This window comes from Varanus komodoensis, unplaced genomic scaffold, assembly GCF_004798865.1.
Source record: "Varanus komodoensis strain SLA01 unplaced genomic scaffold, ASM479886v1 scaffold5, whole genome shotgun sequence".
Taxonomy (NCBI): Eukaryota; Metazoa; Chordata; class Lepidosauria; order Squamata; family Varanidae; genus Varanus; species Varanus komodoensis.
Window position 1 is genome coordinate 43,743,286 of NW_025336087.1, and position 24,501 is coordinate 43,767,786.

The 24,501-nt window shown below is 38.9% G+C and overlaps 1 protein-coding gene across 3 annotated transcripts in view; it reads right to left on the reverse strand.

Moving 5' to 3' along the window:
* The window catches only part of NTRK2 (neurotrophic receptor tyrosine kinase 2), a 189,291-nt gene that overhangs the window by 129,358 nt on the left and 35,432 nt on the right, over nt 1-24,501 (reverse strand). For 2 of the 3 annotated variants that reach the window (XM_044446649.1, XM_044446652.1), the window contains exons 6-8: nt 9,471-9,607; nt 5,334-5,466; nt 3,845-4,141 (exon numbers count right to left, since the gene is read on the reverse strand). In XM_044446649.1, coding sequence (XP_044302584.1) covers nt 3,845-4,141; nt 5,334-5,466; nt 9,471-9,607 — 567 coding nt within the window. Of the gene's footprint in view, nt 1-3,841; nt 4,142-5,333; nt 5,467-9,470; nt 9,608-24,501 lie in introns of all 3 variants that reach the window. The other variant, XM_044446651.1, reaches the window with a different exon arrangement.

Here is a 24,501-nt window from a genome sequence, read left to right on the forward strand (position 1 = left end):
AGTGAATAAAATGAATAGTTTATATGACAGATTCAACAGTGTGCTAAAAATAAAAAATAGAAACTGCTTTTGAGGAGGCTTTTCAACAAATCTAGTTTAATTCTAATTTGTTTTTTATTACTTATTGATATCAACAAACCACCTAAGAAAGTAATTTTTACTTAGGAAATTTCAAGTTTTGTCCTAGCTAAGCTGCCTAACAGTAGACTTGAACAAGCAAGCTTCCTGGGTATCATGTATTTTATCCAAGATGCCTACATTCTTTTGGGCCTTCATTTCCAGATAATCCCAACTGTCCCAGTCTCAAACTGAAGTCTTTTCAGGGGGCTTGAAAAGAATAGAAAAAGAAACAGAGAGTGGCCCCTTCCTATTCTAGTTCCTTGCCGCTTAGCCAGCAACATTTTAAATCAAGTTATACTGAAGGTAATGGAGGCTTTATTAATGCCAATTCAATGTGATATTAGCTGCATAGTAAAATAATACACAATAGTTATTTAGTTTAGACTTCTCTTTGCTAGACTAAAGGTATAAAAGCATCATTTGCATGCTAGCCTACAGCTTCTTATCTGCAAACAATAACACCTCCCTAGCTACTGGGCTCCAAGGCTTTTGGCAAGTCTTTATTTTTATCCTCATCCAACCCCCCTTCCTATTGTGTGCTGTTCATGGTCGCTTTGCCTTTTCTGGGGAAGCTTTAACCAATTAGTTTGCCAGTTTTAGCCTTCTGGCATATTAAGTGCCCATTAAAGTCTATTTATCAAGCATGAGAAGTTGGTTGTTATTTTCCTTCTTTTCACAAGCTGGTACTGCAACAATCTGAATGATTCAGGAAAAGTTAGACCTATGATGGAGAGCTCAGTGGTGCCCGTTATTGAGATATTAAGATTTTTAGCATGCTCCAGTGGCCGACCCAAAGTCTATGATGTCATTCTACTAATAGTATCTTTGTGTTGACGCTACCTGTTCCTCTCCAAAGTAGAACAAAGCAGAAGTCCTGTAACTTACAAATGGATTATCACATGATCTAACAACCCTAGCAAAGTAATAATAAAAGAAGAGATGATGGTGGTAAGGGAAATGACAATGACGACAGCGATGGCAAAGACATCATTCATAGTCAGCCAAGGAACTGAAGGCAGCTTACATAACCCTCTTCCTTTCCATTTTATCTTCAAAACAACCCTGTTAGGCTGAGATGACATGACTGGCCCAAAGTCATCCACTGAGCTTCATGCCTGCATGAGGACTAGCCCCTGGGTTTCTCAAGTCTCAGTCCAGCACTCTAACTGCTATCTTACACTGGACATAACTGGCATCACTGAATTAAGTAACCTAATTTAATTAAAATCACAAGAAGACATAATAAATTGTGCTCTAATTAGCTGCAAAGGCACCTGAAAATGAGAAAACTTTAAGTCTTTGTCCAAAGAAAAACAAAGTTGGTCATATAAATTGAAGCTAACAGCACGATGTCTAATCCTCAGAAATATAACACCTGATCCATGCTCCTGCTGCCCAGCTCTCTGCAAAAGTAAGGGATTTACATCTAATCAGCTGTGAATAAAGAGGGAGGCAGGATATGGAGGAGGGGAAAAGCAAAGTACCATGCAAAGATCCACCCAACTATTTTCTCTCCAGGGCCCTGGTCTAAAGGTTAAGAAAAGAATGTCTTAATTAACAAGGATATTGCAGTGCAAAACAAAACTTCTCAATTTAGTAGCATCCATAACCTAGTTAATACCAGTTGCAGTTTGCATCTTTATAATTAGCATCTTGCACTTGCAACTAGTCAATGTCAAAACCTCCATAAATGAGCAAGGTTGAAGTAAAAGTTAACAAACAAATGAATGAAACACTAACTGCTCTCTGTGGACATTATTGCACTTTAACTTTGCACACAGTGCAAAGAATAAAAAAGTGTACTTTGTATAATGATTTTGGTTATTTGGGAAAGTTACATTACTGGTTCAACAAGACTGACCAGGGATATATAGTTTATTTCACCATGAAACATTACTGTGCTGTCTACTAAAAAGGAGGAATTCTTCAAGTTTGGATTTCTTTACTTTTCAACTTTTAAACAATGGACAAGTTTGCACATTATGTCAACCTATCATAGCAGTTGACTATGATGGGCTGGTAACTGCAAGAACAACCCAAACTGTGCTCAACAAACGGCAAGGTTCACCAGGGGATTTTATCCTCCCCGTTCCCCCTCAGTCTGTCAGCAGGCATCCCAGGATATTTTGCAGCTAAAGCTCCCCTCTCTGCTATGATAAGGAGCCATTTTGGTTCACCATGGCATTTTCTCCTGTTGCACCTTTAAAAAAATGAACAAAGAAAAAAATTCCCCATTTTATCACTGTGACAGCCAGTGAATGCCCCTCTAAACTGGCACTTTGGAGGGGATTACAGTGGTTCATTCCCTTTTTGTTTTTAAATGTGTCAAATGCACAAAATAATTTTATTCATTACACCATTTCAGAGTTTCAGGTACAAGCATATCCACAGGTGCAAAAATGGGCAGCTTCAGGGGTAACTACAATCAAAATACAGCAGGTATCAAGTACTAACATTGACCCAGAGAGACTCCAAATAGGCTTTGGCTTTTTTTTTTTAGCTGTCAAAAAATACAGGCATATATCCTTGTGAAGAAACCATGGGGTCAGCTGTCAAAAATCCCTTTTTCAAAGAAAACTGAGTTTTATCAGTCTGCTATCAAACTACCATGCTTCCACACAAGGGGGTGGGGTGCATTTTTCCACCCACCCAAACACCTGAAGTCTTGGGAATGGGTGGAAAAATTGGTAGCACTGGGACATATCAGGGGACAGCAAAAAAACCCTTAAGAGTCCTACTGCTGAGAAGCAATTAATCCCTCCCCTATTGTCAAGCAAAAAGCACTGATGTTTTGAGCTGACAACTCACTTTTGGACAGTTGTCAAGACAAAGAAAAGCACATCCCCCCAATATTTGGAGCCTCTCTAGGTCAATGTCCACAGTATCTGCTTCATTTTGACAGCAGTTACCCCCAGGACATTCCTAAGTGCGGCTGCCATTTTTGTACCTAGGAAACGTGCTCATCTGCACATTCAAGAGGAGCATGATTCTGGCTAAGAATCTTTTTTAAAAAGCAAGTTAATGCAACATTTGGAGTGCAAAAGATCTTCTAAAAGGGAAGCTGTACTATTGACAGTCCATACAATGTGCAACCCTGGCATTTTGGTGGGACTCTAGGTGTCTGTCAACAGTTGAAAAGGGGAGGGAAGCCATGGTGAACCAAAACAAATTCTGATCATGGTGACAACATAAACACACCATGCCACTTAGCCAATAAAAGGGTGCCTGGCACTGACTGTGGCATGAAAAACCTCAGCAGGAGCATCAAGAAATTTTTTGTTGCTCTTGCTGAGTGACTTGCACTTCATTGCCCATAACACATGGTAAGGACAGTGGTCTGAGATCAAATGACACACCTTCCCTCCATGAATCAAACAAACCCTACAGCAGACCATTGGGTCTCAGGGTGAGTTGTTGGAAAAGCAGCAAACCACTCTGAGGAAAATGGTCTGGTTTCAGATGATATAAAAACCCACCATAGCTCACTGCCCTTGGTGGATTGCCATGTCATGTGAACCAAGGCCAACATGACTGTATTAACAATAACTGGACTTTTTTGTCACTTAATGGATTTTATATTTTTATTTTATTAAAATATGGCAAAACATAAGAAAGACAAAAGCTAATTTTCACTTTCAATAGCCTTATTAAAACAAACTATAACCTCTTCTAAATGTGTCAATAAAATAATATTTTAAGTATTATTATTATTATTACTTACTACCTCCAGGATCTTCCATAAAATAAGCTGAAATGTTGGCTTCATCTTTTCCATATTGATTCTGTGCCACCAAGGTATAATTGCCGTTGTTCACATGAGTAGGGTTGTCCAGTTGAAGGCAGCCATGGTATTCAGTCTGATTGATAACATGTATTTTAGTCCAGATATAGTCCGATTCATTCAGCTTAACCCCATCATGCAACCATGTCAGGACAGGTTGTGGATTTCCTCTCACACTGAATGGAATACACCAGTGGTGGTCCGGATATGGCATTTCAAGAAATGTGATATTTGGTGGAACTATATTAAGAACAGTAAATGCAGTATTAATATCCCATACCTTCTCTTCTTTGCAAATTTATCAGCTTGGTTTAAATAATTAAAGCCAAGAACTGGATGAAAGGCAAAATATAAATGCACTGAATGAATGAATTCCGATAGTAAACTTGTTTCATTTTTCATGTAACTATTAATAAAGGAACTCTCTAGGGCAAGGTATACTGACCACTCCAGCAGAGCTGAGGAAAGTTGGGAATCCAACATCATTTGGAGTCCTATAGGTCTCTACCTCTGCTATTGAGTACTTTATAACATAGTATGTATTGTGCTTTCATTCTTCACTTTTTGGCACTGACTTGTTACCTTTCTATCATCAATGATTTCTAACTTATGTCTATTTTATTTAAACTTTAATGCTCCTCACATTTAACTCCAGTTCCTTTTCTGAATCTACTATGATATTAATGTAACTTCAACAAATTTTCTAAATTGCATTTAAAGCAGACTTTGACAAACCAGGAAAAGCAAAACTTTTATAGGAAATGGAGCCTCATTTTCTTAAAATGTTGATCCATGCATATTTTCAGAAACCAAAGATAGAAAGAAATGTGGAATTACGATTGTGAATTATCTTGCTTTATGCCTGAGAGGAGAGCATATCTGTACCATGGATCAATTCACCTCAGTCAACTATAGAATAATGGATAATCAAAAAGATATCCCCTAGGTGAATGTCATGTATTTCCTGCCAAATCTCTTGCTCACAGGCCTCATATGCACAATAAACACAGGAAACCTTATTGAGAGGAAGTGATAACTACACCTATATATATTTAATGACAATTCAGAAACCTAGATTTATACTCAGTGCTGATCCACTCCTTGCAAGTATGCAACAGCAATGATGGGAGTGTAGCAGCACGATTGGAATACTGCCCATTGCATTGAAATCCAGACCTGATTTGCTTTTCTTGTCTAGGAGAAATAAAACAAGTGCACACTTTGGTAGCATTTTGGTTGGTCCTAACTAAAGTATTGTACAGTTACTGGTTCAGGGTTCTCAAGGATATTTTTTGTTTGTTTGTTTTAGTAAATTATATAGCTTTTTGAAGTAGGCTTGAAAGACATTTTAAAACTGTAGTTCTCTGTTGATGCCATTTGATTATGATTATAAATTTTGCACCTAAAATTTTGCATAAAGTTATTTACATACAGAACACCGTGAGGTCAACAGAATCTTGGTCTTCGCCCACACTGTTTTCTGCTACACAATAAATCTGCGCACCACTGTCATTTGATGAAGCATTCTTTATGGTTAGAGAAGCTGGGTTCTTATTTGTATCACTCTGGAAGGGGAAAAAAACCGAAGAAATAAACAGGTTAGCAGCGCTTCTATGAGTCTCCTAGTACAGTCATCTGCATATTGCTAATGCTAAGAAACTAATTTAATCATAGACATTTATAAAACATCCGTTAAACATCAACAATGTTCAGTTTGTAAGTTTACAGTTTTGTATCTGTCTACATGTTCCATTTTTACCAGATAGCATTCCCACAGGAGACATAGAAGAAAAGGAACTGGGGACCTATCAGCCAACCAACCATGACCCTTCTTTTGCTGAAGACAATGTCCATATGCTGTTCACATCCCGCTTCCTTCATTTCATGAGCATTCTGATATTATTGCTCTCTACAGGACAGGATAATAGAGGTTTGGTGGGACAAAGAGGTGGTGGTTGGAAATTGCTTTCATACTCAATTATTCTCAGAATCTTATACTTCCAATGCTGGTTGATTCCATTTAATCTACTTTTGGGCCCATGCCACTTGGTTGCTTGAGCTAAGACAATCCCGTAATTGTAAAACATTTGCTCTGTGGAATGTTCAAACAGATAAAAACCTGCCCCTTCAAGAAAAAGGCAATCCTTCCATCTTACAAATCCCAGTATTGCTTGCATCACCAACATGGAACATTCCAAACTGCTGGGTAACACAGACTTCTCTGTCCTGATTCTTCCAGGAATATTCAAAGCAATGAGAACCAAAAATACCCAGTCTTTCACAGGATTTTGCCAATGCCCCCTTTTCCCCTTTGGAGGCAAAAACTGCCATCCTCCTTTTTCTCAACTGTTGGTATCCTACTATTATGGACTTCTATAGTTAGGGCTGGCACCTTAGAACCCGAATTTTACATTACACCTTTCCTAGCATCATCATCTTCCCATTCTCACACACTTGGGAACTTTGAGATCCAAAGTTAAAAACGACAGTCCAGATTTCATTGCTGTTTGAAAAAATAGAATTAGGAACTCCAACAGCTGTTTGGAATGAGAATACCAAACAAGACAGGACATAAGTCTTCTGAGAAGAAGCTGGAGCAAAGAGTCTTGTCCCTTCAAGCAACTCCTAATTTGGTACAGCATGTTGCTACCATTTTTAGAGAAAAGTAGTATCTTGAAGCCCTTAAAACAGCACATCTAGGTAGGCTCTAATTTTTATTCACACCTCTTAAAACTTTACCTTACATACGAAACCAGCAAGAGATGACTTTTGACATTGCGCACACATCTCTGCAGCCAACAATTTTTAAGTGGGCTCAAATGCACTTGATGCAGGATCAGCGCTCTTAACTGTATACCTTTGCTGATTAGTCACTAAGCACTGAGCTTACCTTCCTGAATTTGTCTACCAAGTTACTACTCCTTTTTTTTCTACTCACACTTTTGAAATCCTCCTATCATAAATCTATTTAGGCTTTCAGCTCATTTTCCTAACTATCAACACTGTTGTTCACCTATTTGCTAGGGACAGGTATCCTTTTGCCCTCTGAAAGGGAAGATTAATGACAAGTTTATACCATGCTGTCCTTATTACAGCCATTAGATAAAAGCAGATATATACAGCTCTCTATGGAAGTGTAACAAAATCCTGCCCCTCTCTTCAGGCCTCAAGGGAGGGTAGGGGTCTTCTCTCATCTGCAAACACTTTGGAGCAAGCAGGGTAAATGTATTGCTGGAAACTTTGGTGAAGGAGCATGCAACCTCTTCTTTCTTCTGTAAGGTTTCCTCCAAGCCAGGTAAGTCCCCCCACCTTTGTTAAGCCTTCTAGCTTTCAGAGGGCTTGGAAGAGCAGAGGATTTGTCTCAAAGAATTTTTTAACAAAAGAAAAGTAGCAGCAGTTATTCTGCTTTTTAAAACCTCATGTACACTATAGGAAAGACTTCTCTTCAGTGTTTGCCTGAAAGCTTGAGAAAGAATCTGGGAAAAGTTTGAGGGGGGGTTCTTATCGTCATACCAACCCTCTGCACTTGCCAAAAAATGGTAGGGGGAAGAATTGGAAGTAAAGGCAGAGATTTGGCTAGTAAAAAAAAAAACCTGCTGTTTGAAAATACATAACATTTTTTAAAAATCATGAAAGTGATTTTGGAGCCTGGGTATAAATTTAAGAAATATATCTTGCAAGTAATTTTAGGGCTGTCTTTCAGTGATTAAGTACCTCAGTAAGTATCAATAAGTATCAAACTATTCTGTTTTAAATATGTCTTAAAATTAATACATGAAGATTAAGCAGAAAGGCACTACTCTGAAGGGTTTGCTGTCCAAAAACAAAATAAAAATCTTCTGTAGTTAGAATATTATAGAAAAGTATGCATATGAATTATAAGTAGCTTAAAACACCTGGGGATTATAAGAAAAAGCTCCAGTCAGTACAAAATCCTACCATTCAGTTTCTTCTTTTAGGACAGTAGTACTTCCCTTACACTTACTAAGGCTATGAAATCATAATTCCAGACACACAAACTGATTGAAAAAACACCCACATAGACATAAAGGGAAATGCAGTCTACAGAAATACATTTAAAGACTATATATGAAGACAATATGGTACTCTTTATCTTGTCCTAATCAATATGAATGCATGGTAAATCAATCAGGATACCAACAGGAGGGGAAGATGGATCAAGTAGTATTTGTACCTCACCTAAATAGTTGTCTGTGCTTTTATATACAGAAGCCTAGCTCTCACTTAAAGAACAACAGCAATACTTTGGTTAGGTTAGTATCCTAACATGTTTTTAAGTTTCAGGTTAGGTGAGTAAAAGGTTCAGGTGAGTAAAAGTTCAAAGCGAATTCTCACTGAATTATAGGTATATTATTATTAGTCACTGTTATGATTAAGAGTTAACAGCAGCGCATGAAGATTTTGGCTGGTGATCTTAAATCCTGCTGTTCTGTTTTATCTGGACCCTGGTAACATGAGACTAGTAACCACACTTACTCATCAAAAGCAGTGAACTTCATTGCATCTGATATGACCTTTAAGCAAAGACATTAAATGACAACCATCGACACATCCTAATATTTTTGCCAATGTTCCTATCAAATAAATGCATTTAAAATATGATGTAAAGAATGATCAGATCTTGAAGAAAAGAAATATTTATCTGAGAAGCTGCAGATTCTGCCTGTTGAAACATATTTGTGCCTGCTATGGAGGGAGAGGGAGCCGTCTAGGACCATCAGTGCAGAAAGGAACGAAAGCCCACATTTTGGATAGTCTGGCACTTTTATGTCCTAGGGATTTCATCCTGTCTGACCTCGTATCATGATGTCTACCTGGTAGTAGCACATGACATAAAGATGAAGATACCTTTTGAGTCATTTGAGGGATTATAAGGGAAAGAGCTTTCTAAGCCTCACTAAACTTGAGTGGTATCTTCCACTGTCTCCAGTTTAGGCTTCAGATTGTAATAGTTTTACTACAGATCGGGGTGGCCATACATGTGCCACATGTGGTAAATGTCAGATGTTTGTAGCAGCAAGAGGGTGCCCATGGGTGGCAGCGAAAGGCAAGTGGGCACCAAGCCACAAGCCGTAAAATAAACTCAGAGTCATAAGCAGTTCCCGAGCCTCTGCTTGGCCACCCTTGCTATGGATGTTGGACAGTCACTAAGTGCCAGGGCTGGAAAGCTGTTTTCTGGAATTTCTGATTTAGTCCTTGGAGCTATAGGAAATTTGACCTTCTGCAGATTCCCAGCATTACCCTATGAGGTTTGCATTGTGTTACAACTGGCACTTTTCACATCAAGCAGAACTCGGACTTGGGAAGTAGGAAAAGTCACCTATGTGAACTTATGTGAAGCCTCTTTAAGTGTGTATTCACCGTAGTTCTGCATGTAAAACTCACAAATCTCTCTACTCCTGGAAAAGTACATACTGTGCTGTTCTACCCTGGGTTATAAGTAGGTTTTTGCAGAAAGGAAGGCAACAAAGAAAATTAACTATACATAGTTCTTCAAAACTTAAGCACTGCCTTGGCAGATCCACATATTTTAATATAATATTCTTACCTCATGTTTTGAAACAATATTACTGAGAACCCAAGCTATACTTGGTGCTGGAGATCCTGTAGCTTCGCAGTACAACGTAACACTTCTTCCTTCAACAACAGTGAGGTTTTGTGGGTTCAGCCTAACTGAAGGCAAGCCTATGAAACAAGGAAGTGCTGTATTTGCCACAAATTCCACAGATACAGTATATGCATATCAGCTGTCATAAATTATTTGATATATTTTGGCAGAGAATTTTTGCTCTCACCACTAGTGGTAAAAATGAAAATGCATACCAGAACCATATAAATATATCAGCAAAGATTTTTTTATATAATAGCTGTCTTGACCCAATTTATCATTAAAATAAAACATCTAATACATAATTAAAATAAATCTTTAAAATAAAATATTTATCTTCTCTTTACAGTGAATTTTATGTGGAATATTTTACTTGAACTGAAAAACGCCAACACTGAAACTACTGGGCTGCATTCAATGGTAGTTCTACTTAGAGTAGCTCACTGAAGTGTATGGAATTTTAGTAAGACTAATATTGGATACAACCCACAGATAGCTTTAAATACATTTCAAGGAAGGACATTAAAGGGAAAAGAGAAATAGAAAAAGAGTCATATTTAATAGCAATGCAGAACTTACCTCTTTTTAAGTGTTTATTGTTTTCTGAACTTATATTTAATGCAGCCTTTCCCATCTTACTATAGTCTATCTTTGACAATTTCTAATTCACAGGCACATCTTTATTGGATGTGCCATGAAATGTAATCAGCGGAGATCAAAGCCACTCCACTGCAAATTCTAGGATCCCATGGTAAAAGCTTCCCATCAATTTTGCCAAATCAACATTTCAATACATAAGAGACTTCCAGGAGCTTGTAGAATGCACTACAGAATATTACCTCATATCAAACCCCACGAGGTACTGTTGGTTTTAAATTATGGGTCACACTTGATTATAAACTAAGGATTATTTACACTGAACCTATCTGTGGCATTGTGTACATCATGACTCTTTGTTGTTTCTAATTAAAATTTTATTTTCAAGAGGGAAGCCAAATGGGATTTTGCTGGTAACTTTTTTGAATGTCAAATATGTGGCTTATAGTAGCTCAGACAACTTGTTTTCTCTTTCTACAACAATAAAAATAGTGCAAATGTTAACTTCTAGACTTGATACCACCCTTGCCACTTTGCTAAGCAAAGTGCATTATTGTTTCCTAAGAAACAGTGAAGTAAAAATGTTAAATGTATTGGCCACATTTTGCATGTAGCCAAAATAACCACATGCAAAGACAATCAAAAGATGCACCCATAAAATTACTGTATATTAATAATGTGTCAAACAAGCTAACAAAAGATAATGCTACCCATCCTTCCATCCTGTTACTCATTAGCTGAAGGCTTCCATTCAAAGTACTGACCAAACTGTACCAATGAGGAAGCTTTAGAGTTAAGTGTTGTACAAATGAACACTTGATTTTACAAAAAGCAGAAACATACTCTTGTCCACTGTCATGAAACTTTAGAAGAGACAAGACTTTTAGCAAATTCTTTAATTTAAAAAGAAAAAAGAAGCAAGTCCAGGAGATGTAACCATAGCTCTTCCAATCTGTTGAAATCCAAGGTTTTCACAACCTAAAATTAACACCTGGAAATGTTAAAAAAGTGGGGATCATCACCTTGCAGTTTGAATCAGAGAATTACCTCTGCATCTGTAACTAACAGTGCTCAAAACTTGCTGTCTCCCTGTCTCTGATTTGCTTGCAGTCCTCCTCCTCCCCTGGAACTTGAACTCTTCAACTCTTTTGCAACATAAAATTAGATTATGTATCTAGATTACATAATCCTGACCTGGGAGAGGGAAAGATATGCTATCCAGTCCCATACACATTTCTGCAAGTCCCCTCTAATGGGTATAACATTCCTGGGCAGTTCTGCTATTACCTAGCTATTCAGAGGGTTTCCACTTGCTATACAGCCAGTAATCTCTCTAACAAAAGCAAGACAGGGGCAGTAAGTTTAGACAAATTTGAGCAATCCAAGTTTGATTAAAGCTGCTGGTTTTAATCTATTAAGCAGGGTTTGGCTGTTCCATTTTCATGGAAGCAATGCCTGTTTCATCCTCATGTTGGAATCCCAACATGATCCCACCAGACACTACAATCAGCAGTTAGAGGCTTTCCTGAGTGAGGGAGGTAACAAAGGAAGTAGTCTTTTCAAGAGTGCCCTGCCCCCAGAAATTGGAATGAACTCTCCACTGAGGCCTGTCATCTTGTTAATGCAGGTTAAGATGGTCCTCTACTCCCAAGCATTTAACAGCATGTGCTGGAGTATTTCTATCTGCTGTCTTAAATACGTCTATGCATTGGTATTGTTGACTGAAAAATGCTTCTGTTGTTTTAAATGTTGCGAATTTACATTCTATACTGTTTCAAGCAACGCTGTATAATGTTGCAGTTTATAAAGCTGTGTTGCATGATATTGGGTTTTTGAATTGTTTTGAACCATTCAGCTATTAGGCACTACACAAATGAAATAATGAATAAATGATGATGATGTAAAGCTAAATGTTTCATGAATTAAAGTGATCTGAATTAATAGTCATTTCCTCTATATTACCTTCAGATGTGAATGCCACTGGCTCATATAGCCAAAACAACGTAAGAGGGAGTTATCAGCAGGCTTGGAGGAAACTCAACCTTTGCAGAAGTACAACAAAGCATTAGGAACATCTTAACAAATAAAACTTCCCCAAACATTGAGTGTTGGTCACAGAATGCCGACAGACTGCTGCAGCAAAAAACAAAACACCGGCAGGGAAAGAAAAAAATGCAGAATCCCGGGGAAAGGCATAGTTCCTTTACTGCACCAGTGAGTAAGTGAATTCCACCTTGCAATGTCTTTTTGCAGGCCCCACTTGTACCATATAAATAGTTTGGTCAAAGAAATTTAGTGAAAACTTGAAATTTCACAGAAATTTAAATAGAAATGAAGGGACACATAATAGAAAAAAAAAAGGCTAAATCACTGTGTAGCTTATTTGCTTGGCTACCAAGATTTCAAAATGAGCTCTTTACTAAGCTTGTACAACACTACAAAACTTTATTTTTTTTCTGTATTTTGGTCAGCTTGCAAAACTGTAGATGAGCTATTGAAAGAAGAGTGTACCTCCGGATATGGCCATCTGTCAACACAAGTGCCCCTCAGGTTTTGCTTATTAATTCAAACCTCAGCACAACAAGGCAGGAAACCAACCCAAAGCCATGGAACATTTAGATATTAATTACACTGAATTGTAAACAGGCAGAAGTAATAAGATATTTGATGCAGGAAATCACCTCCAACACCAATTCTGAAAACGATTTGACTCTCATTGCCCTATTGGATTCCAAGAGAGATTTCAGAACCTAGGCTCCTTTCTGGAGTGACATGTACTTCAAATAAAATCTGCATTCCATCTGCAAGTGATGTGAAGTAAAAGCTTCAAATTGCAAGTCTGCATTCTATTTACAATATTCAAAAGCAACCTATTAAAATAATTATTCTCCAGTCAAAAAGAGGCTCTTGTATATCCCACCCCTATTTCTTGAATATCTTCTTACATATTCCACCCCATCTGAGACAACCTTCTTTGATGGTACTCTGGTTTTGCTAACTTGCCTGGTATTTTCGGGAGTTCTTCCTTTGGATACAGCCCCTTGTTTCTGCACATTTATCTGCTGCTTGTTTGTTTGTATTTACACTGGCTTGGAGCCATAGTTCTGCAGAACAGAATACCATAAACTGGATGATCTCCTGGGGCAAGAAGTGATTTTTTTACAAGTTAGCCCTCCCTACTGCAGCTCCTTAACCCCCTCCCTCCAGTCTGATCTTGGGTAGGGAGTTGAAAGACCTTCCAGAAGAGTGTAAAGTAGTGCTAAGGGCTGTTGTTGTTGCTGTTGCTAGTTGCAATGTCACATCCGACCTATCACGACCCCATGGACAACATTCCTTCAGGCCTTCCTGTCCTCCATCATCCCCCGGAGTCCACCTAAGCTCACACCAACTGCTTCAGTGACTCCATCTAGCCACCTCATCCTCTGCCGTCCCCTTCTTCTTTTGCCATCTATTGTTCCCAGCATTAGGCTCTTCTCCAGGGAGTCCTTCCTTCTCATTAGGAGGCCAAAGTATTTGAGTTTCATCTTCACTATCTGGCCTTCTAAAGAGCAGTCAGGGTTTGATCACCTTGCAGTCCAAAGGACTAGCAGGAGTCTCCTCCAGCACCACAATTCAAAGGCCTCAATCCTTTGGCGCTCAGCCTTCCTTATGGTCCAGCTTTCACAGCCATACATTGCAACTGGGAAAACCATAGCCTTGACTATACGCACTTTTGTCGGCAGGATGATGTCTCTGCTTTATCTGACCATTAAGCCATGTTCATTTGCAATTAAATATAGACATTACACTGTCCCTTCCTACTTATAACCAGGCTGTTCCTCTTGTATGAATTGTACAGGGTTTTGCAAAGATTAGCATTAAAAGAGGTTGTTGTTGTTAGTTGTGAAGTCGTGTCCGACCCATCGCGACCCCATTGACAACATTCCTCCAGGCCTTCCTGTCCTCCACCATCCCCTGGAGTCCACTTAAGCTCACACCAACTGCTTCAGTGACTGCGTCTAGCCACCTCATCCTCTGCCGTCCCCTTCTTCTTTTGCCATCTATTGTTCCCAGCATTAGGCTCTTCTCCAATGAGTTCTTCCTTCTCATTAGGAGGCCAAAGTATCTAAGTTTCATCTTCAGTATCTGGCCTTTTAAAGAGCAGCCAGGGTTGATCTCCTCGAAGACTGACTGGTTTGATCTTCTTGCAGTCCAAGGGACTCGCAGGAGTCTTGTCCAGCACCACAATTCAAGGGCCTCAATTCTTCGGCACTCAGCCTTCCTTATGGTCCAGCTTTCAGCCTTATTGCAACTGGGAAAACCATAGCCTCGACTATACGAATTTTGGGGGCAGAGTGGTATCTCTGCATTTTAGTAAGCTGTCTAGATTTGCCATAGCTTTCCTCTCAACGAGCAAGCATCTTTTAATTACTTAGCTGTAGTCACCGTCTGCAGTGACCTTGGAGCCCCAGAAAATAAAATCTGTCCCTCTAGTCCCTCCTCCAGAAGAGAGCATCTATTAGACCCTCCCTATTTCCTTCTGCAAATGAAATGATTCCTCCCTGTTACAGAAGGATAACTGTGCTTATCTTTTTTAGCATCCTTTTGTGTGCATGCCTTAAATGTTCATGCTAGTCACCTTGACCTGTTAAAAAAATACAACAGTCAGATTTAACATCCGTAGTAAGTAAATAGGGAATGAGCAATCTAAAAACACCTCTGGTACAGATTTTTAATTCTGATCCTCTGTTCAGCTACTGAAGAATCTATTTTTTGTTGGGCAGTTGTGCGACATGGCCTCTTGTGGGTTTGGGGTTGAGATGTAATTAATGCAGTCCTGCTAGATGTCTGTTGGACTTTGCCACCTAGTGAAAAGCAAGAAAAACTGCAATGCCTTCATTTAATTAATACTCATCTAGATAAAATTTAGTAGAGTGTTGGTGTAGCTTTGAGGGCATCCACTAGGATAAGACAATCCAAAAATTGGAACAAAAGCTACAGAGGATCTCAGATGACCACAAATGGGGAAAATATGGAGAGGGTTACAGTGGCTGTAGATGACTACAACTGTAAAAGTACAATCAATGAAGAGACAAGTACTTTGGATACAGAGCTGGTTCTGAGACTAGGCCGATGGTCATATATTCGTCATTTAATTTTTATTCCAACTTTATGATAAAGAAAGTTGTCCAAGGTGGCTAGCAATAAAGTACAGATTAAAAACAAAATGTCGATTAAAAGATAACTTGAATACTAACAAAAAGCACACAATTAAAGAAAAAACAGTTTTCAAACAATTGCACCATCCTTCAGCAACAGACTGGTCAATAAGCCAAACGCTTGCCTGAATAAAAACAGCTTTGCTTTCTGGCAAAAGGACAACAGAGTAGGGGCCCACCCAGCTTCCTGTGGCAGGGACATCCAAGGCAAGGAAAACACTTAGATTGTTCTGTACTATCTTTGTCCCACAGGCTGCAGAATCCTAGTAGTGCAGCATTTGGAAGACATAAAGAGTTGAGTAGGAAAGCAACTATGAATTCAGATAACTTGGAATGTTTTTCTAAAGCACTACATTTCCTAAAATAAATACTTTGAAGAACTGTAATGCTCCATAATATATCTGCCATATCTACATATAACAAGCCATACCACTGAATCAAGTCCTTGGATTAAGACTGTCATCCAAAATTCATTGCTGGATTTTAGAATTTATCAAGGAACTGGCTAAATGCCTGCAGACAAACTACTGGCTTTTGCACCACAAAATCTCAGTAAAGCTACTTCATTCTTGCAATAAGGACTACTGCTAAATTCAGTGGACCTTGATGAAAGTGCTTCTCATTCAGTCCCGTGTTCTCAGTGTACATTATGAATAAGAGATTTGAGCAAACTGACAAAACGTTCCACTTAAGCATTCCACAGACACAGAAAACACAAGCTTCTTATGGATGCAAATTATCTGAAATTTAAATACATCATTGTAGCAGACCAATGCCTTCGATATGCACTTTAAAGGTTCACTTTAAAAAATAAATAATAGGCATTTTATTATGAAACATTTCAAGCTCCCCCCTTCCACTTGCGGCAAAACACCATCTGACCGTCATTAAGGTCCTTGAAATCTTTATCTCACATCTAGTTAATAATCTTGTTGGAAGAGTCTAACAGTCAGACGAAATAATTCAGCTTGGAAAGAATAAATCTGATGTATGGAAGTTTGACATATATATTTTATTACTCATAAATTTGTTTTTCTGTTCAGGTATTTATGCAAACAATGTTTCAGTAGCAGACTGACCTTCCTCAAATCATCCTTAAACTCTTATCTGAAACTCTCATCCATGTCGTAACTGACTTTGTGCATATTCTCATGGCTACATGCATTCTGTATATGCAGTTCAGAAATTAGTTTCATTTGAAACTGCATATACAGAATATGATTCTATATACCTATATACAGAATCTAATGAACATATGTTAGAGGTGCAAAGGGTGGAAGTTATACTTATGAGCACATGAAAGATGTGAGTTTCTTTCACACACTCAAAAGGAAAGAGTGCAAACTTTTACCTTGGAAATCAGGGTAACCTGTGTTCTTCAAGCTGTTGGTTAACTGCATCTTATTCTATGCCTATTTAAAACTGCACAGGACACTATGTAATCTTTATAACTCCGCTCTTAAAAATGGAGGTAGAGAGATTAGAAGAATGTTTACAGTGGTCTCTTGTTAAGAGGAGGAGCAGGGAATCAGCATTCCAATTTTCCTAACAATACACTTTGATATTAGAGTCAACATAAAGTAAGCAAAGTTTACAATACAATTCCAACAAGGAGAAAGTGTAGAAAACAATAGAGGAAGCCCATGTGGCTTCACAAAAAGCTAAGAGATAAGCTGAAAACAGAACATTTATTTATTTATGTATTTATTATTTATTATTTCAATTTGTATTCCACTACAATAGCCCATAAATGGGCTCTTTGTGCAGCTCAAATGTATAGGAAGTAGAAGGAAGGCCAGGCTACAAAGGAAGATATATAGACAGATAGTGTGGAATTGCAGGGATGGTATCAGCAAGGCTAAAGCTAGGAATGAACTCTGGCTAGCAAGGGATGCTATAAGCAACAAAAAGCCTTCTTCAGATGCAGCCAATGCAAAAAACAGAACAAAGAAAAAGAAGTTCAACTACTCAATGTGGATAATAAAATGATAACAGATGACAAAGAAAAGGCTGAAGTGCTCGATACCTACTTTGTCTCAGTCTTCCCCCAGAAGATCTACAACCTTCTTTGACAAGAAAAAGGTGCAAGATGGCAGCTCAAGATTGACAGGCAAATAGTCAAGGATCATCTAGTTGGGCTACATGAGTTTGAGTTTGAATCTCCAGGGCCCAGTGAACTCCATCGTAGAGTCATAAAGAAGCTAAAGGAAGAACTCGCAGAACCACTGTCTATTCCACAAAGTTGATGGGTAGTTCTCCATCTCCAATTTAAGAATGAACTACAGGTCATATTTTGTACTTTCTGTCACTGTAAATACAACTATTAGCAAAAAGAGATTTAAGAAATCATGGATATTGGTGAGATGTATAGTTTTGATTACATGGAACAATGTGAATAGGAACAACTTTTTGCAGTAGCTCCATTCACATATAGAGTGAATGGGCAGAGGGAAGGGGGACTGTGGTGCTGGGCCAAACCACAATGACACACACACCCCTCTTTCAACATCTGCAAAAGAGTACCTGGCTAGACATGAACAGCTGATCACACACAGGTACTCTGTTCAGTCAGGCCCCTGGATGACCCCACCTGTGCAGAGCACCTATACATTTTCAGCTAGTCACCGAAAGTCCCTTTTTGCAGCTTTCCATATGGAACTGCACTCACTGAAGGGCCAGGGCCAGCAAGAGTGTTCTATTTGTTCCTCCTTTTCTGCATGATAACTCTTTATGTGGGGAACTTGTTAACAGATTTTTTTTCCTCTTGATTCTGGAGCTAGGGGAAAACTCTGACACTAAAATTGCACAGATTACATTTGCCTTCTTCCATAGAGAATGAAGGTCAAAAATCTAACAGAACTTCCTTGAGACATCAATCTTGGCTGAATGAATTATACAGATCTGGTCCAGTGCTGTTGTTCTTATGTCCAGTGAATTTAGTGTAGGCTGGAAACTTATGCTTCCTCCTCAGACTTCTTCCAATAAACCTCTTCCATGCTGTTACAAATCAGTTACAGTTGCTCAACCATCTATTTCCAGTTGCTTCTTCAAATAATGTACATTAATAAAGAAAAATGCTTTGTCCAGTAGGTATAAGTTATCAGATGTATACTTTAAGCCCTATTGTTGTGAAGATACATTTAAAGGATTATTCTTCATGCAGCGCTTGATCACGGATATATACATATGGCGGAAAAAACCCTAAAAAACTGAAATAGGTGTCTACCCACCACAACCTAAAACACACATTTCATATATAGCAACAGCTAAACCAGTGGTGGGGAACCATTTTCCTATCAAGAACAATTGATTCATGAGAAAAAAAAATCTAGAGGTGAGTGCAGTTTGTAACATAGCAGACTTCCACAGTACTCTTCTTTCTTTGCTATCCCATCTCTTTTTCCTATCCCTTTCCCCCTTTCCTATCTGTCCCTCCTTCCAGCTTGTCCTAACCATGCAGCTCGCTTAAGCCTTTTTCCCCAGAGATCACCCTGCAGTAGCTACATTCCTTTCTCTGTCTCTCTCACAGACACAGTGCTGCATTCTGGCCAGGCTTTAAGATCAAAGAGGAAGTAGACTGCAACACTGGCACCTCCTGGGAAGACAATGTAACAGCAAGTAAAGTGGAAATCAAGGTCAGAAGCAGATAGAGCAATGTCACATTAGGAGTATCATTCAGGTACACCACAGACAAGCTTAGACATGGCAGAGTCTGTCAGGACCTTGAACACTGCACTATAAGAAAGCTGGTTGGCACACTCTCACCTACAGAAATGAGAGTTGTTGCTTCAGCAAAGTGCAAAGGCCCCTGAAGCCTTCTGAAGATTGCCCAGTCTAGTTTGATTTCATCCTCACAAAAGAACTGTCTGCACACTATTCCCTTCTTCTGTACCCACTAACTCCTGTGGGTGGGGTTGGTGAAGGCTACACTGGACATTAATTTTCTGCATGGAACAAGTCCAAAAAGCACTGATCTCTGGCCTGGAAGGACATGGAATAGAGGAAAGCAACTCTTCAAATGGAACCTCCTCCCCACAAATGTGAATCATTTGGGCTTGAAGTGAAAGGTAAACCCAGCACTAAACTGTGACAAAAGAAAGAGATGTTGTGGAGACCCAAATATTCTTGGAAGTAAGAATTCTGAGGCACATCAATATTTCTCCATATACAGAAAGGCAGGATCCAAGTTTATTGAGTCTGCTTTATCGATGAGGTAAGCAAGCTGCTTTGACATAAAGAGCTCTTCAGGTACTATATTAAATGCATTACCACAGTTTGGCACTTGCATGACCATCAGATATATCTTCTGACTGAAGCCATTAATACAGTAAATATTGGGTTTTGGACTCTTGATCTCTTGCAATACCTTGATCCACATAATGCCAAAGGAACACTTGAATGGACTGCCCTATGATATGCTTTCCTCAGATATCTAGAGTATTGTTAAGGGTATTATATTGCAGATTATTTTTCAGTAATAAGAGTATTATTAGTTTGAGACCCCCTCCCCCACCTATAGTGGCCTTCCCTCTTGCAGTGAAAGTGAGTTAAGAGTTTCTGCAGCCCTTCCTGACTTGCTGTGAAGGTCACAACACTTTAAGGGGTGGGCGGAGGTGGCACTTACAATTTAATGCAGTGGTTAAGTGTTCCTTTTTTCCTCTTTTTAATATTCAACATTGGCTGGCCACTGCATTTAACAGCAGATGCTAGTTGCATTAAAAATCTTTTTAGCAATGGCACTTGAAAAATGAGTATCTGATGATGTAGCATTATTCAAATAGCCTGCTACAGCCTGGTAATAAACATCTTTTCCTCATACAACACTGCTCAGAACCACGCTACACAGAAATGTTCACCAGAAACCTTCTTTAAAAATATTTTTTAACATGTAGCAGCTTAATGCCTTTTTTTTTCCTTCGTCTCACCCAAACAACACCAACGTCTCTCAAACTTTGGGAGAAGAACTGCACCACCAAAATGATCCTCAAACCCACCAATCATCCTGGTAGAATTTTTGGGCAGCCTTGCATCCATTCTATTAATACAACCAGAAGCCCACCAAAAGTTTATTGCTATATTAAATCCCTTTATCTTTGCATACAGCTTTGAAATATTCAGCCACACAAATTAGACCCGAATCAGACTCTAAGTATTGGTAGAGACTGCAATAAATATAGCTTTCCCAGAACTTCTTTATGAATCACTTCAAAAATACCTTTCAGCATAACACATCACCCAACTGATAATATGAAAGAGCCAATGTTTAAACAGATGTTCTGTGTTCTTGTCTAGAATTTGTGCAAACTGATTTTCTTAAAAGAAGAACTTTCATAAGCATACATCTACATACTTATGGGGGTTCAAAATGGAAAGTCTTGCTCCATCAGTATCCTGGGCAGTGATCTCCTGTCAAAGCACAGGAACACCGAGAAAACAATAGGTTAAATTGTAGCTTTGCTTTCCCTGACAGTTCTCAAAAGACAAACTGTCAAACCCATGAACAGATCTTTGCTTGTGAAAGGGGGTGGCCAGCAGGCCACTCTCTCATAGCAAGATCCTCTAGTGCAGCGGTTTTCAACCTTTCCACAGATGGGGATCAGCAAAAACAGGAAAACCACCTTCAAGACTGCTGAGGCAGAAACAAAAAGCTGTCTCTCCCCTCCCTGGCCTTCCCAGTGGCACCAGCACACCCTGTCCCCCGCCATGAATGTGATGCCAACTGAGGAAGAGGTGCTGGAGCACAGCCAGCCCCCATGCCATCTGCGGTGAGTGGCAAGTGCCCCCCAACTGGTAGGAAGCCCCTGGCAAACTGGCACCAGTCTGTGAACCAGTGGTTGCAAAGCACTGCTCTAGTGAAAAAAAATTAAATGCAATTTGGTCGAATTCCAATTTGTAAAATTTCAAGACCAATTTTTTTTACATGCATAATTTTTTACAGACTGAAAAAAGAACCAGATTTAACCTGTGCAGTTCTTTTCCTTTCCCAATCATGTGAACCCTAACTTTTTCCTGTGTCTATCATGAACATTTTTTCATTAGCTAAAAAGCTGCCCACCAAAATCACTAGCTTTATGTTCTGAATGATGATTCATCAAATGAGGTTAGTTTATGTATGTACTGCTTAGAAATGTGCTCCAAAGTGGTAATTTTCCTACAAATATTAAAATAAAGATTTGTAACACAACTGTCCAGTTCATAGGTCTTTCATAGAGATCATATGTATATAGCCAGGTGAAAAAGAAAATCAGGGAATACATATACTTTGTCATTAGGACACAAATATCTCAAATGTGTACCACACTTGTTAGTTATGTTTGCTAATACTTTATACTGTCCTTATAAATACTGAACCGTACATTTCAACGTCAACAACTAAATTTCAAAAGCAAGTCATTGACCATTTCAACCATGAAAAGAGGATAGTACCAGCAAGCATCCTTATTTCTTGCTTGACTGAGCTGCTAACATGAATAACCTTAACCAAAAACCACAACAGTCTCACTCCATTTCCCAGCAAGTAATTTATTAGCAGCCAACTACTGCAAGGCCTTGCATTTCCAACATTCACACTGTCTTTTACACGATGCTGAACTTATACTGTATGCAGGAAATTATTACCATACAAAATGCAAAACATGTGTAAAAATAAATGAACAAAGTACTTTGACTTCCAACATCCTTAATTCTCTCTTTTTTAAACGTCCTATCTGCTTAGCCTCTCACAAGTTCACAGGACTCCAGAATGAAGCAATGATGAGAAATTTAATTATTGGGTTAAATAAAATACTGGAGGTTTTTTCCTCTATGTTACAGCAATGTTGCTTTTAAAAAGCCAAGCCAAGTCCTAATACATCAAAGAATAGGGGGTTTTATATCTCTTGGGATGAACACTCTAAGAAGAAAACCAGGTCAAAAGTTGTCCATTTCCACAGGACAGGAAGAAAAACTGGTGACCACATAGTTATTTTTGAACTTATAAAGAACAATTTCCCAAGAACTGAGAATCCCCCTTCGGGCAATTACCAGCCACAGGCCATTTTCCTTGCGAGATGTTCTTTATTGCTTCCAAGTACAACTCGCCCAGAATGGATCTCTGAGCATGCACAGAGCAATCTGCTGAACTTCAGGAACTCTCCTTATGAACATACCTGGAGCCCAACCTTTCAGAAAGGGCTCTCTGAAGGCAAGCATGCTTTCTCTCCACACACTACACATTCAGTTTGGTCTCTCACCTCTGCTGACACCTTGCCACAGGGAAAAGTGCAAGTAGCCTGGTCTTAGAATTCCTCATCCCTCAAGGTTCCTCCTGCTGTCTGTACATCTTCGCTATTCCCAGGAATTACCTGGCACAGTAAAGCATCTGGCCTTGAGAGAATCACTGCTGCATCCCAGAACTTTGCATCCCAGAACTTCTGCATCCCAGAAATGTTATAATAATAATAATAATAACAACAACAACAACAACTTTGAGCTAACCTATGCTCCACAATCTCACTGAAATATTCCTCACTTTCTGATTCTGAGTCAGTGTCTCCAGTGCAGTCAGTAGTCCGTGGGAATGCTTGTCCAAGCCTGCCAACCTTTTTGCTCTCTGCACTACTTGGCAGAGCAATCCTAAGTAGATCTACTTGAAAGTAAATCTCACACAGCTGGATGGGACTTCTTCCCAGGTAAGTATGCATATGATGGCAGCTTAAATGCTCATGCTTTTCAGTTAAAGCAATTAGTTCTTTATTCCTGCTTTTAAAGTTTTTCTTTCTGGCACAAAAATTAGAAACACTGAGCTTAAATGCTGGTTAGAGAGATGCTTAAATGCTTAATATGTACCCTGAATCACATAGATCAATTGCAGCAGGCCAATTTGTTGATCTTTTGGCAATTAACACCCCACCCAACCACATGCTTGTCTCTATACAAAAAAGACCACAGACATGTCCATTGACAGTAGAAAATTTCCCCGCTAAATATTTTGCATTTTTGCAACAAGTGTTGCTGCTGCAGCACTTACAAAGAAAAAGCCACAAATATAAAATGGTAAGAAATAAATTACTGAAAGCACACACAGCAGAGATCTATTATACTCAAAACACTGGTAAAATACACACCACACAAATACAAAAAAAGCACAGCGAAAGCATCTCTTGCTACATTTCACCACTCAGCTCTAAGGAAACTTCCTAACTGCACCCCCCACCACCACCTTTTTCTCTTTTCTGAGTGTCTGGGCATGTTGGGTTGAAGTTGCCACCTCAGAAGCATTCTTGGAAAAGCTAGAACTTCATTTTGTAGTAAGCCCGACTCCTAGCTGAAAAACATTTTAAATCAAAGTATCTAAAAAAACAAAAACCATAACATAAAAATCAGGAGGGGCTCTGGAGCCTGGCAGGAACCAGAAGTACCATTTAAGAAACCCCAGAAGACTACCATTTCTTTGTTCATACATGGTAGTTATTGTTATATAAGCAATGCAAGTAAATCCATAGGCTTGAACCCTAAGTATTCTTTCTACAAATGGAAAGGCTTATGATGTGACTGAAGTTCCTGATAGTGAAAGCCAGGGAAAGCTGTTTTTTCTGATCCACCCATTCTACCCTGCCACACACAGGGAGCACTGCCTAATGCCCCCAGAGCAAATTTTCAGGAGAAATCTCATAAGGTAGCAAGCGAGAGGGAGAAATGGTAAAAACTGCCTCTCAAGTTCAACAGAAACTTGTGAAAACTCAGGAATGAGGTCTTATAAGTACTGATTTATTGGTTCAGACAAATCATTTTTTTATTGTTACTATCAAGTGCAACTTATTTACTTGTCAAAAGTGGAATGATATCTCATTTAAAATTTTTATAATTTTATTTAATCTAAAAGAGTAAGGATGGGGCCAATGCCATAATTCATTCAACCTAAATTATCTGTTTCAGTTGGCAACTAGATATTCACTTATAGGGGCTGTTCACATGTAACAGCAAATCATGGATTAATTAATGCACATTTTGCTGTTTTACATGGTGGGTGTGTCCATAGATATTTGAAAATTCATCCCCCAACAGGGATGATCAGGGCTTACTGCATGACATCTGAACCCAGACCCTAAAGGTCAATCATGGGTTAAAGAAATCACAGATAACTTAACTACTAACCTAAGCATTTGGACTTGGCTCTCACACATCATCTCCCAACT